Source organism: Schistocerca americana, chromosome 7 (assembly GCF_021461395.2).
Source record: "Schistocerca americana isolate TAMUIC-IGC-003095 chromosome 7, iqSchAmer2.1, whole genome shotgun sequence".
Taxonomy (NCBI): Eukaryota; Metazoa; Arthropoda; class Insecta; order Orthoptera; family Acrididae; genus Schistocerca; species Schistocerca americana.
In genome coordinates, this window is record NC_060125.1 from 406,450,115 (window position 1) to 406,463,467 (window position 13,353).

Genomic DNA, 13,353 nt, shown 5'->3' on the forward strand with positions numbered 1-13,353 from the left:
GGGATAGACAAAATAATGCGAACAGTGGTGGTAATGGATGGTTGTGTGACGGTCAACAACGCAGCTAAGGCACGTGCCACGCTGGACTGTGCGTGTTCAGTACGGTCTAGGCATCAGCGCAGATTCTTTACGAGTAGTTCACACTTCATACTAGCATTCAGAGGGCGAGGCCGACGTGTAGTGAAAGACCTAACAGAGTTCCAAAGAGGGCAGATTGTGGGGGCTCGATTAGCTGGAGCATCAGTAACCAACACAGCCAACTTACTGAATGTTCCAAGAGCGACTGTCAACGATCATGACAGCCTACACAACACACGGGAAGGCATCATAGTTTAAACGTAATAGTAGGGGCAAATCGAAACTAAATGACAGATTATCGTACGCTAACACGAATTGTGTCAATTCAAAACAAAACTACGACGGCTAAGGTAACTGCAGACATCAATAGTCATCTTTAAGACCCGCTATCTATCGACACTGTCCGCCGAGAACTCCATAAAGCGAATATTCGAGGACGAGCTGCTATACCGAAACCATTAATGACGACAACCAATTCAAAGAAGCGTAAAACCTGGTGTGAGGAGCATAAATCCTCGACGGCTGATCCGTGGAATTACGTCATATGGTCGGACGACTCATCATTTTCGAAATTTCTAACATCGGGCCAGGTTTACGTCTGGAGAACGCCAAAAGAAGCCTACAATCTTGATTGCTTGATTCCAACGGTTAAGCATGGAGGTGGAAGCGTAAATGGTATGGGCAGCCATATCCTGGTACTCTGCTGGTCCCCATCATTACTCTCAAAGGCCGTGTTACAGCCAACGATTATGTGAACATTTTAGGTGATCAGGTGCAGCCCATGATTCAAATGTTGTTCCCTAAAAATGAATGCGATATTTCATGACCAAAAGCACCCATCCATACAGCCAGGACAGTACAATCGCGGCATGAGGAGCATGCAACTGAACTGCAGCGTCTTCCCTGGCCAGCACATTCCCCGGACTTTAACATTATCGAACCCTTGTTGGCGGTATTGGAGCACAGACTCCAGGACAGATTCCGCATCCCTCGTCATACAGGAGTTAGAAGAGATTCTGATCGAAGAGTGGCATAACATTCCACCGAAGACTATAAAATCATTACATGCCAGTATTCAAAGAAGAACTGCAACTGTATTAAGGGCAAATTGGGGTCCGACTCATTAATAAAGTGACCGTAGCAGCAGCGCGGTTCCGGACAAGCGCCTAGAACCGCTCGGCCACAGCGGCAGCCTTCCTTTAAGTACTTGTCTTCTTGTTGTAGTTTTCAGTCTGAAGACTGGTGCAGCTCTATGCTGGTCTATTCTTGCAAGCCTCTTCATCTCTGCGTAACCACTGCAACCTATATCTGAACGTTCTTATCGCATTCTATCTTGTCTCCCTCTACAGCTCTACAGTTTTTCGCCGCCCCCCCCCCCCCCCCCCCGTCTCCCGGCCACCCATCCCTATGTAACAGATCTCCAAATGCTTCAGGATGCGCCCTGTGAACTGATACCTTCTTTTTGTCAAGTTGAGCGTCAAGTTTATTTCTTCCCCAGTTCCATTCAGTACCGCTTCATTAGCTATCCAAATCACCCGTCTATAATCTTCAGCATACTTCCGAAGCTTCTATTCTCTTATCTGAACCGTCCATTGTCCACGTTTCACGTCCAACGTGCCTTACTTTCTCATTTAATGAGGAAATGACGTACTTCTCGACAAATAGCTCTGGGTCACTCGCCCCTAGTCCATATGCATTACATGTTCTGCTTTCTTCAAACTAGCACCGAATTCCATACACCGTCCGGCGGGGCAGAATGACAGGACGTTTCGAGAAGACTTTTTTTTTTTTTTTTTTTTTTTTTTGTTTTTTACAGGAGTTGGGGGCAGCTGCCTCCCTTATCTCCAGCTGGATACTTCGAACTCTGAATAAAGTTATAGTTTGTAAAATGCTTGGCATTCCAGACCTCCCATTTGATTTTGTGATCTCTCATTTACGCTTAAAGCATTTTTTTATGCCCAACCATAAGTTAAGATGTTCGTTTATTCAGCGTGGCCCAGGAGGAATTTCAAACATTAAAAGATATGACAGGAACAATCGTTCGAATCAAAATAGTCTGCTTAGTAAACATGAACTGACGTGCACACCATGAGTACTTCATCCTCGCTACTGTGAAACATCTCTCCTACTGAAAAAAAAACTCGTACCTATTAAAGTATATATAATAGAGCCCACGTTTAGTAGGCTTTTTGCTTCGAATGATCATTCGTGCCATATCCCCGAATATTGAACATTCCTCCTGCGACGCCCTGTGTTTTCAGTACAAGTATTTTCATGATATTTTACACTAGTAAATCAAGTATTCAGGATAAGACCTATCTGTTCAGGGTATAAACTAAGTTCTTTACCGGTGCCGTTATTTACATTACTGGCCATTAAAATTACTACACCACGAAGATGACGTGCTACAGACGCGAAATTTAACCGCCAGGAAGAAGATGCTGTGATATGCAAATGATTAGCTTTTCAGAGCATTCACACAAGGTTGTCGCCAGTGGCGACACCTACAAAGAGCTGACATGAGGAAAGTTTACAACCGATTTCTCATACACAAACAGCAGTTGACCGGCGTTGCCTGGTGAAACGTTGTTGTGATGCCTCGTGTAAGGAGGAGAAATGCGTACCATCACGTTTCCGACTTTGATAAAGGTCGGATTGTGGCCTATCGGGATTGCGGTTTATCGTATCGCGACATTGCTGCTCGCGTTGGTCGAGATTCAATGACTGTTGGCAGAATATGGAATCGGTGGGTTCAGGAGGGTAATACGGAACGCCGTGCTGGATCCCAACGGCCTCGAATCACTAGCAGTCGAGATGACTGGCATCTTATCCGCACGGCTGTAACGGATCGTGCAGCCACGTCTCGATCCCTGAGTCCACAGATGGGGCCGTTTGCAAGACAACAACCATCTGCACGAACAGTTCGACGACGTTTGCAGCAGCATGGACTATCAGCTCTGAGACCATGGCTGCGGTTACCCTTGACACTGCATCACAGACAGGAGCGCCTGCGATGGTGTACTCAACGACGAACCTGGGTGCACGAATGGTAAAACGTCATTTTTTGGGATGAATCCAGGTTCTGTTTACAGCATCATGATGGTCGCATCCGTGTTTGGCGACATCGCGGTGAACGCACATTGGAACCGTGTATTCGTCATCGCCATAATGGCGTATCACCCGGCGTGATGGTATGGGGTGCCATTGGTTACACGTCTCGGTCACGTCTTGTTCGCATTGACGGCACTTTGAACAGTGGACGTTACATTTCAGATGTGTTACGACCCGTGGCTCTACCCTAATTCGATCCCTGCGAAACCCTACACTTCAGCAGGATAATGCACGACCGCATGTTGCAGGTCATGTACGGGCCTTTCTGGATACAGAAAATGTTCCACTGCTGCCCTGGCCAGCGCCTTCTCCAGATCTCTCACCAACTGAAAACGTCTGGTCAATGATGGCCGAGAGCAACTGCCTCGTCACAATACGCCAGTCACTACTCTTGAACTGTGGTATGGTGTTGAAGCTGCATGGGCAGCTGTACCTGTACACCCCATCCAAGCTCTGCTTGACTCAATGCCCAGGCGTATCAATGCCGTTATTACGGCCAGAGGTGGTTGTTCTGGGTACTGATTTCTCAGGATCTATGCACCCAAATTGCTTGAAAATGTAATCACATGTCAGTTCTAGTATAATATATCCGTACAATGAATACCCGTTTATCATCTGCATTTCTTCTTGGTGTAGCAATTTTAATGGCCAGTAGTGTAGAAATTATGATTGTGTAAATTGTGCCTCCAGTTAAAGGCGTGGCGCAGCCTTCGTCTGTGACTTGGGTCCAGTTAATAATAGTTCCGTTACCCGAGTAGTGTACGAGCATACGAAGTCGGTGCGCGCCGGCAGCTGCCGCCGTGGGAGGCAGGGCCACGCGCGCGCGACGTGGTGAGGCGTCGAGTGCCGACTCAGCAGCTGCAGCGTCCTGCGTTGCCAGCGCAGCCACGCCTCTGTCCGCGCACCGGCGGCAGGGGCGCCGAACAGGTAGGATTAGCGACCGGCCCCGCTGGGCTCATCCAACACCACAGCGCTGTCTAGGAGGCTAGTTTCCCCTTTAATTAATCTGGTCTTTGGCCAAAGCTCTGCTTCTAAAGAGCGTCAGCCAATGTCCATCTTCTCATACTCCTATTCTACATCTATACTTCGGTTGCCCTCTTATGGTGTGCGGCGGAGAGTACTGCGTGTAGCAGTGTGTAATTTTCGGCCTTCCCTGTTCCAGTCGCAAATGTAAGCGGGAAGAAGAAGTGTTGTCAAGCCTTAAGACCTCCAATTTTTCCTTCGCGTGTATCTTGTAGGAAGCAATAAGAATACGGAGGTGTTTTAATTTGATAAATGTCTACCGTCCAAAGGTGCACGTTCTGCCCTAAGTTCATCCGTTTACCAGTTTCGCCAACAAGACCAGTAAAACAAGCCACTACACCTACAATCCCCATGCCGCCTCGTTGTGTGTAAGTGGAAGTACTTCGTGTTCCACATTCACATTACCCTGTTCGTCGTGAACTGAGTGTGGAAAGAACAAGAGTTGGTTATCTGTGGCGTGAGTTATAATTTCTAATTTTAACTTCGTCTTGTCAACTTATGCAGGAGAAAGCAATATGTCTTGTTGACTCTTCTCAGAGTGGACGCTCTAGGAATTTTTAGCAGTAAACAACATCATGATGTATACAGCACACCTCTTTTAGTGTAACTTGAGTTCGGTGAGCTGCTTCGTAAGACTTTTGCATTCACTGAATTAACCTGTGTCAAATTGCACTGCTTTCCTTTAGACCTTTCCTGTTCCCTCTCTCAATCCTATGTGCCGCGGGTTACCCGCCCGGACATCTGCGCGTGCTGAAACGCCGCTTCCGGCAGGAGATGGGCCGGCCCCGGGACGAATGCGCCCAGAGGATTAACGACGAGACTCTGCGTGTCGGCCAGCTTTGATGTGATTTTCAGGCGGTTTCCCACACCCCACTACGAGAACACCGGACTGGTACCCACGTCACGCCTCAGCTACACGGTTCGCAAACCACGGCTTTCGTTCACTTTCGCATGAATAACACTACACGCAGACAGTTGGGGTACACACATTACGTCCCGGGGGTAGCTGGGTGTTGACAGGAATGGCACCTGGCCACCCCTTACACTAACCATGCAAAATCCGTTAATTCCACGCCGAACCTCCACCGACGCGGGACAAAGGTACAAGAAAAAGAAGAACCTTATCTGGTACGGGTTTCAAACTGACGAGAACAATTTTCAGGGACTAGGCGAACGTGGGTTTTGTAAGCTACCTCCACCGCAGGTGGACTACACTCGCTGAAGATTTTTCCAATGAATCTCGATCTGACATGATTTTACTAGGATTTGATTTGTACGTTCTTTCCGCCTTAAGTCAGCCCGTGCGCCCGCTTCCGGTGATGATCTCCAATCGTGTAATATAAAAGGACGGTTCTTTCGACGTATGTATACGGAATATGTTCCATTAGTATACGGTGAGGGTGAACAGCGATTCCCTACACCAAGCGTCAGTCCTATGCTCATTTTCCTGCATTTCATTGTAATTTTCTTGCGTTGCCACTTCTGTGTGCAATGGCTTCGTGGAGCACCCAACATGCAATGGCTTCGTGGAGCACCCAACATGCAATGGCTTCGTGGAGCACCCAACATGCAATGGCTTCGTGGAGCACCCAACACTACCTACTCGGTCTTTTATTTATAGGACCATTACTGTTCGCAATATAATACACCCTTGATGTACATACGATGCTGCCTTTACGTCTGAATATTTGTCTCCAGTAAGAATGAGAAGCTGTATTCTATTTGCCTATAGCTCGTCAGATTCTGTACGTTCGAAATATTACGAGACAATGTGGAACTTCACCTAACGACTTTCGAAAGTTCAGGAAATAATGTCAAGGTGTGCACCGTTGTCTGCGCCTCGTGGACAGACAAAGTGAGCTGAGTTTCGTAAAGTAGTTGCTGGGAGAATTTACGCCTCCCCGATAGCCGTAAAAATATTCCCGAATTTAATAACAGACTCGCCTAGACATCTGCAATTTTGGTGTTCGTGCGCAAGAAGCTTTCACTCCGCTGTTCAGTGGAAGATTCATGCCGAAAACAATCCCTAGGCTATGACGAAGTCGTTCCTAAGAATCCTTTTCTAGGGGTTCTAATGCAGGGAATCAAATCACTAAATAGCATGCAGTGGAGTAAAAATTACTAAGAACACCAAGAGATGACCATAAAACAATAGCTGAAAATGTACGAATGAGGCAGAGAGGGGAAATTATGAACACGAATAAAAATAAAACAACAACAATAGAAATGTGATCCTGACTGCATATATTTTATGCAGGGATGCACACTGTAAGAGTGACAAGAACCTGCAACAGATTCATGACCAGTGTCTGTAGTACAGGCAGCTTGTGAGCGACCTTTCAACACATCCTGACTGTACAATTGACCACAACCTCCATAAAATGGACCTGAACTTGTCCAGACAGGTAAATTATACGATCAGAACCCTCTAACGCAGCAAATTTTGTTTTTGTATCGAAAGTATCAGGGATGTAATCAATTATGCTGTGTAAATTTTTGTGTTAACGAGTCGAGCAGAATGATACGACGTCCACGAACCTAAAACCCTAATATTGCATGCGTTGTGTAGTAATCAAGAAAGGAGTGAATAAAGCAAATCAAGACAAATACAACACGAACTGCATTGACATGAGAGAGAATTAAAGAAAAAATTTCTCATATCATTAAGGCATGTTAAGCAATTCCTTTATATAGATATGACCCGAAAGAATTATGCCGTTGACACTGCGTTATTGTTACCGCCTTCAGTTAGAAGACTGGCTTGATGCAACTCTCCATGTTAGTCTCATGAAATTCTTTTTATCTCTGAAGAACTACAGTAACACACATCCCTCTGAACCTACTTACTGTATTCGACCCTTTGCCTCTTTCTAACACCCCCACCCCTACCCACTTCTCTACTAAATCGACGATTCATCATGCCTGAGCCAACTGATCCTTCTCTTCGCCAACTTGTGCCACAATTTTTTTCCTCCAATTCGGTTCAGTATCTCTCCATTAGTTATTCGATCAAACATATATTTTCAATAAACTTCTGTAGTTCAGCTATACTCCTCTCGTCTTTTCTGATGATCGTCACGGTTCAGTTCCGTACAAAGCTCACTCCATATAAACACCTCCAAGTAAGACTTCCTGATTTGGAGATTAACAAATTTCTTTCCCAGACATGCTTTCTCTGCTATTATCTGTCTGCATTTGATATCTTCTTGACTTCGGCCATCAGCTATTTTTCTGCCCAGATGGTATCTCATCTGTGTGCTTTAAAGTGGCTCATTTCCCGCATCTAATTCTGTCAGCACCATCTCATCTAATTCGAGTAGTTTCCATTAGCCTAGTTTTATTTTTGTTCATGCCCTTCTTATAACCTCTATTCCGGACACCATCCACTTCGTTCAACCGCTATTCCAAGTCCTCTGTCGTCTCTGAGTATGAGCTGCACGAGAAATAAAGCAAATCAGACTGAAGATGGAGCATTTGCTGATGTGCTCTAGTGGAGAGTAATGTCTCGTGCAGCGGAATTCTTACAGATAGTTGAATCCGCCAATTTAATGAGGACATCGTAAAGAGAACTGGAGTGCTGAGCCACGGGAACTGGAGGACTACAAGCGGGGGCTTGGGAAGATCGACAAAACCGTCTATTGAGATGGAGAGGCAGTTGCGGCGACAACAGTCCATTACCACAACCGCCCCCTGGCTTCGGATGACGCCATAGGTGGGTGCTCGCACTGTGCCCCTGAAACCAAGTTGACAAGCAGAGGCGGCGTGAATGACGGTGCCTCGGATTGGGGTCCAGCGGCTGCGGGCCGTGGCTGGAACTCCAAGGTGAGCGATCCATTAGCATGGAACCGGCGCGCCGCGGGCCCTGCCCGGCAATGAACCCTGCCGGCGCCGCCCACCGCCAAGGTCACCCACACCTGCCGCACCGCGCATGCGCCAGCTTTTAAAACGCTCCTTTGTCCAAAGCCAATACTTACCACACAGTTAAATAGCCAACTGCTCGGCGCCGCAGCGACAACTCGTTAGCAAAACCTTACACTGCCTACAAAAGCCACAGGGTGCACACGAGGTCGACTCGACTGTTAGAGGTACTGCCTGGATAGGCCTGCCGATTAACGCAACCGTCAGTGTTTGAGACAGTCCTAGGCAATTTCAACCCGGAAGTTGTACAGCATGTTGCACTCCATTGGAGGGTCAACTAACATGCCGTCGGAAACACTTGCTACATGGCGAAACTGTTTTAGTCACTGCCTTTCTGCCAGCAATAGCACAGAGTTTATAATGTAGGGACGTAGAGACACACAGGTATTTTGACTAGGGCTGGCAAGGAGGGCGGAGGAATGCCGGGACTGATCAGCGGATACGGGCACCAACTGCGAAAGGCTAAGGAGTGTATGTTCCTCACCAAGTTTTGAAAAAAAAAAAAAAAAAAAAAAAAAAAAAAAAAAAAAAGTGCTGCTCGTGGTGAGAATGAGTTGTGAATGTACAACACCAATTAGTTTTTACAACACCTATACTGGCAATTATCTAAACTTTAAAAAACTTAATCCAGTATAACCTGACTGGAAGGTTCGAAAGTGAGAAAAACGTCTGTGGAACAAACTACTGACGGTATATATTTACAGCTGCGAAGCATCGACAAGCCAAGCTAGCGACATACGAATCGATACTATATCATATATACCACGGACGGAAAAAGGAACGAATGCTACATTCGTGTTAAAGAGACCCAGGTCGGAAAGCTCTTACAGACCGTAGTGAGCCAAGTAAATTCCAAGGGTCCGCTGCCACATTGCCGGGTGAGACGCTCAAGAAACATAACAAGACAAAAACAAAAATAATAAAAATCCATACCAGAGACCAATACGATGAATGAAATCAGATCATCGTGGAAAAATAGATTAATCCGTTGTCAAAGCATGATCATTGCGAAAGGCGCAGTTTTAACTGTGGTAGAGAAATATGGTGATCACGTTGCTCCAGAACGATTTACGTTGACTTGGTACATATATCTTTTGTAAAGCAATCCTCAAAATACCACAGAAGTCCAAACAAATGTATTTTTGTATGGAACGAATTATATGACATATGGAACCAATAATTTTCTAATATCTCATTCTTGCATCCAACATAGATCCCATTCCACAAGAAAGGCCGGCCGGAGTGGCCGAGCGGTTCTAGGCGCTGCAGTCTGGAACCGCGCGACCGCTACGGTCGCAGGTTCGAATCCTGCCTCGGGCATGGATGTTTGTGATGTCCTTAGGTTAGTTAGGTTTAAGTAGTTCTAAGTTCTAGGGGACTGATGACCTGAGAAGTTAAGTCCCATAGTGCTCAGAGCCATTTGATTTGAACCACAAGAAAGAGCACGCGCAATCAACAAACCATCTCTCCAAATATTCCACAAGAGGAGGCCATTAGCAATAGCTAGTGCTGACACAGATGGGTTAAATAATAGGCCGTGAGCACATTGAAATAAACCAAGGTTATTCTCTAAGGAACCAAATGGAAACTGCGCATAACTGATTATTCAACACTAATGTAAAGGTGGCTGGATAGGAATTGAACACGAGGCCAGTCCCTTGGGCATTTATATTACTAAAAATCTTCGTCGAAGACCATTAACATCTATTCTAAAATAATTTTACTGTATCGTCACGATGACTTTTCATAACTGAAACTTAGTCCCGAATTTTACAGAAGTTGTGTAAAAAATCTTTGAAAGCGGAAAACGAGTCTGATGCAATGAACAACCTTGTTCGTCCCCATTGAGAAGGCACCTGACAAAACCTCAGCTATTACGCTACTTATGTGTGTCAAAAGATTGGAATGTGGCAACCATTTACGAAATGCCGTCCAAGTAAGTACATTCGGCCGGTGTTACATTGAAATAGCCTATTCAATACTTTCTTGTGAATCTCTTTAGCACTGTAGAGCCTTGGGCGAGGTGTAAAAACAGGCACTTTGTCCTGCTTTTTAAAACATTTTAAAATATTGTCTGTGACTCGAGTAGAGCACTTATTTTCAACATATTCTTCGTAGTGCTATTTTACGCGCTTTCGTGAATATTAGCTGAGGAATAGCAATAACTGGTATTAATCGTTTTACGCCTATCATTCAGTGGAGTTGTTAAGGTAAAAAAGTGCGTAGTTCGTAAGGAGACATAACGTAGCACTAATATCTGGCACCTCTACGATACAGCAAACGACTCAAGTACTTTTAACATTTTGGTTATTCTTTCCGACCCGTTTCCAACTGTCGGTTAACAGGCATGCATCAGAAACACCGCACATTCAATTTGCTTCTAACGTCAATATATTGGTTCAAATGGCTCTGAGCACTATGGGACTCAACATCTGTGGTCATAAGTCACTTAGAACTACTTAAACCTAACTAACCTAAGGACATCACACACATCCATGCCCGAGGCAGGATTCGAACCTGCGACCGTAGCGGTCACGCGGTTCCAGACTGAAGCGCCTTTAACCGCACGGCCACACCGGCCGTCAATATATTACGCCTCGCCCCCATCAGTTGACATGTAGCTGCGGAGGTAAGAACTGTGCGTAAATTTCCTTCCAAGACAAAAACAATCTTCCATGTTAGATTAAAAAAAAAAAAGCCATAGAGGAACACAATTACCACGGCAGACACTTCTCACGCAGACATATTTTACCTGACCAATATTAATATTTAAAATTTAAACTCAAAAACTTAACTCAAATCCAATCATCAGTCGACTGTTTCCTTGGAAACATTTGCTGAGCAACGGGCAAGAAAAAAGAAAAACGACTCATGCGTACGCAACAAAGCACATGAAACTATGGGGCAACAGAACGGTTAAAAATGAGACATGCGAATTGCTTCAATAATGTTGGAGCAACAATAATACCCCGCATGCGTACAGACTATCCTACGAGTGAGCCCGATTGTACACAGGTTATACGCAGTCAGCGCCAATTTTTTTTTTTTTTTTTTTAATATTAGAATAGCAAGAAAAGTATTCACCTGCCTATCACGAAGAGAAAGTCGAGCAGACGAAACAAACACTTTCTACACGACTTGGACCGACACTTATGGTAGAAACGAGCCCAACAGATTATCTGCTCTTGTGTCGCTCTTTAGCGTTTCATATTTTAAATTACACAGGCAGTGAAACCAACCATATAGGGCAATAGAGCGCTATTATTGCTAAAAGTATGTTTTCTGCATTTAAATCTAGCCATGTAAAAAGAACGTGAACGTAAAAATGGTTTAGACGTCTAATGCTACGCGAGATAATAAGCGAATTCCTAATATTACGAATACAAAATTCATTAAGTGTTACATGTAAAACGCTTCAGCCTAGATAGGCATCGAATCTGGATTTGGCGGTACATTTTTGACTGCTACGCGGCGTGTGTGTAATAACCAGCGGCTTATCGAACACGCCCCCCAGCAACGCCCACGCCAGCCCCTCCCACGAGCTTAACGCATGTGGCGGGCTGCCTAAATGCGTTGCAGTCCTGCTCTCACGGTCTGTTTTCGACCATCACATAATCAACTCCCTGCCCCGAAAACTGCTTCTGAAGGAGTTTCTGGGCAGAAGACGGATACTGACGGGTCACCCAACTCCCTCGAGAATTTTGTGGATTAATGCTGAAATTGCGATGATTATTATATTGTAAAGGAAACCGAAAAGATGCTAACAGTGATGGTCGAAATAATTAAGTTTAGCTACTGAGAAACCATGAAGCATATCAGTTACAAATGTGGAGCCTCACTACGGAGATCGTCGTGTACAATATAAATCTGACGTTAAACAGATTATCATTATAATTGTAAAATTTTGTTTTTGGATAACAAACACATTCCAAGCGTTAAGTTTCATTAGAACTACACTTAAAACAGTACCGATACTTCCGAGGTAATACCTGGTACAAGCATCTACGACCTAGAGCTAAATGCAGCGCAATTAATTCTCAGAACTCACCTGTATGTGTTCGAAGATGGGCCTTCAGATGCGAACTCTTTCCGTATACTTTGTCGCAGCCGTCGAAGTCGCATCTGTGGACCTTCCGGGCGAGGGCAGCTGCGGTGTTGGCGGCCCGGCTGCTGGGCCTGCTACCGCCGCCGCTGCTGGGGGCTTTGCGACCCGCCCCCTGCCGGCCACTACCGCCGTTACCGGCCGGACGCTTTGTGCGCACAGACGACGAAGATGACGCGGCATCGTTCATATCCACCTCGCACACAACTTCCTCCTCTTCTTCATCGATCATCAATTCGTCGGCTGCGCTGCTACCCCCGTCATCGTCACTGGGAACGTTGGGCACAGGTTCCTGTTTGATACTTGTTAAATCCGTCAGAATCCGCGCTACCATATACAACTCGGGGGCGGACCCCGCCGAGCTAGGCGACGCAGCCCCAGCCGTTGCGACAGCCGCCTCCGGTTCCCACAGTCCAGAACCGGGTACCTTGTCCACAATGACGGCAGCTCCACGATGTGGAGACAAGTCCAGAGGCACTGACGAGGCATTCCAGTTACCTCCGTTACCGTTGAATTTAGAATTAGACATAGCTATTAGGCATTGTGCCGCGAAGTTTATGTCCTGATCCATATCGAGATCTTCTTGCTCGATACGGGTGGAGTTGCTCGGCTGCAGCGTGGCGGCGGGAGGTGAACGGGGTCGGCTGTGAATCTCTGCGTTCTCACGAGTCAGCCCTCGACAGGGCTCTGCGCTGCTTTCCTTTGTTCGGCTGCGGCGTACTCGTGCTCATCCCTCCCTGCCGCGCCGATAGTGCGCACAACCTTCCCCTCCCGCGACGGTCGCACGACTGGCCTAGCGAGCGCCATGCCCCTTGAACAGGGCCCGCCGAACCTCTGCGCACAGCCACTGCGCATATCACGTGATCGTAGCGAGCGCAACATGCATTGGCTGAGACATCTGTCGGCCAGCATTCAAAGTAAACGTCGCGCTGCGTTTGGAAACGAAGGGATGTATCCACCCGAAACTTGTAAACATTAATATCATGCTACATCCAAAATATCGTACGTAAATAACGTAAGTTTTTTAACTCTACACTATTGTTATCGAAATAAACGCAACCATGGTCTATTCTTTTAACGAACATTGCTGCGTAAATGGTGATACACAATTGTTCAATTAA

The 13,353-nt window shown here is 46.0% G+C and overlaps 1 protein-coding gene across 1 annotated transcript in view; it reads right to left on the reverse strand.

Moving 5' to 3' along the window:
• The window catches only part of LOC124621763 (Krueppel-like factor 16), a 269,430-nt gene extending 256,424 nt beyond the window's left edge, over window positions 1-13,006 (reverse strand). Inside the window, exon 1 of the mRNA XM_047147177.1 lies at window positions 12,179-13,006. Within this exon, the coding sequence (XP_047003133.1) occupies window positions 12,179-12,803 (625 nt within the window). The 5' untranslated portion in view covers window positions 12,804-13,006. The remainder of the gene's footprint in view (window positions 1-12,178) is intronic.
• Window positions 13,007-13,353: the final 347 nt, after the last annotated feature.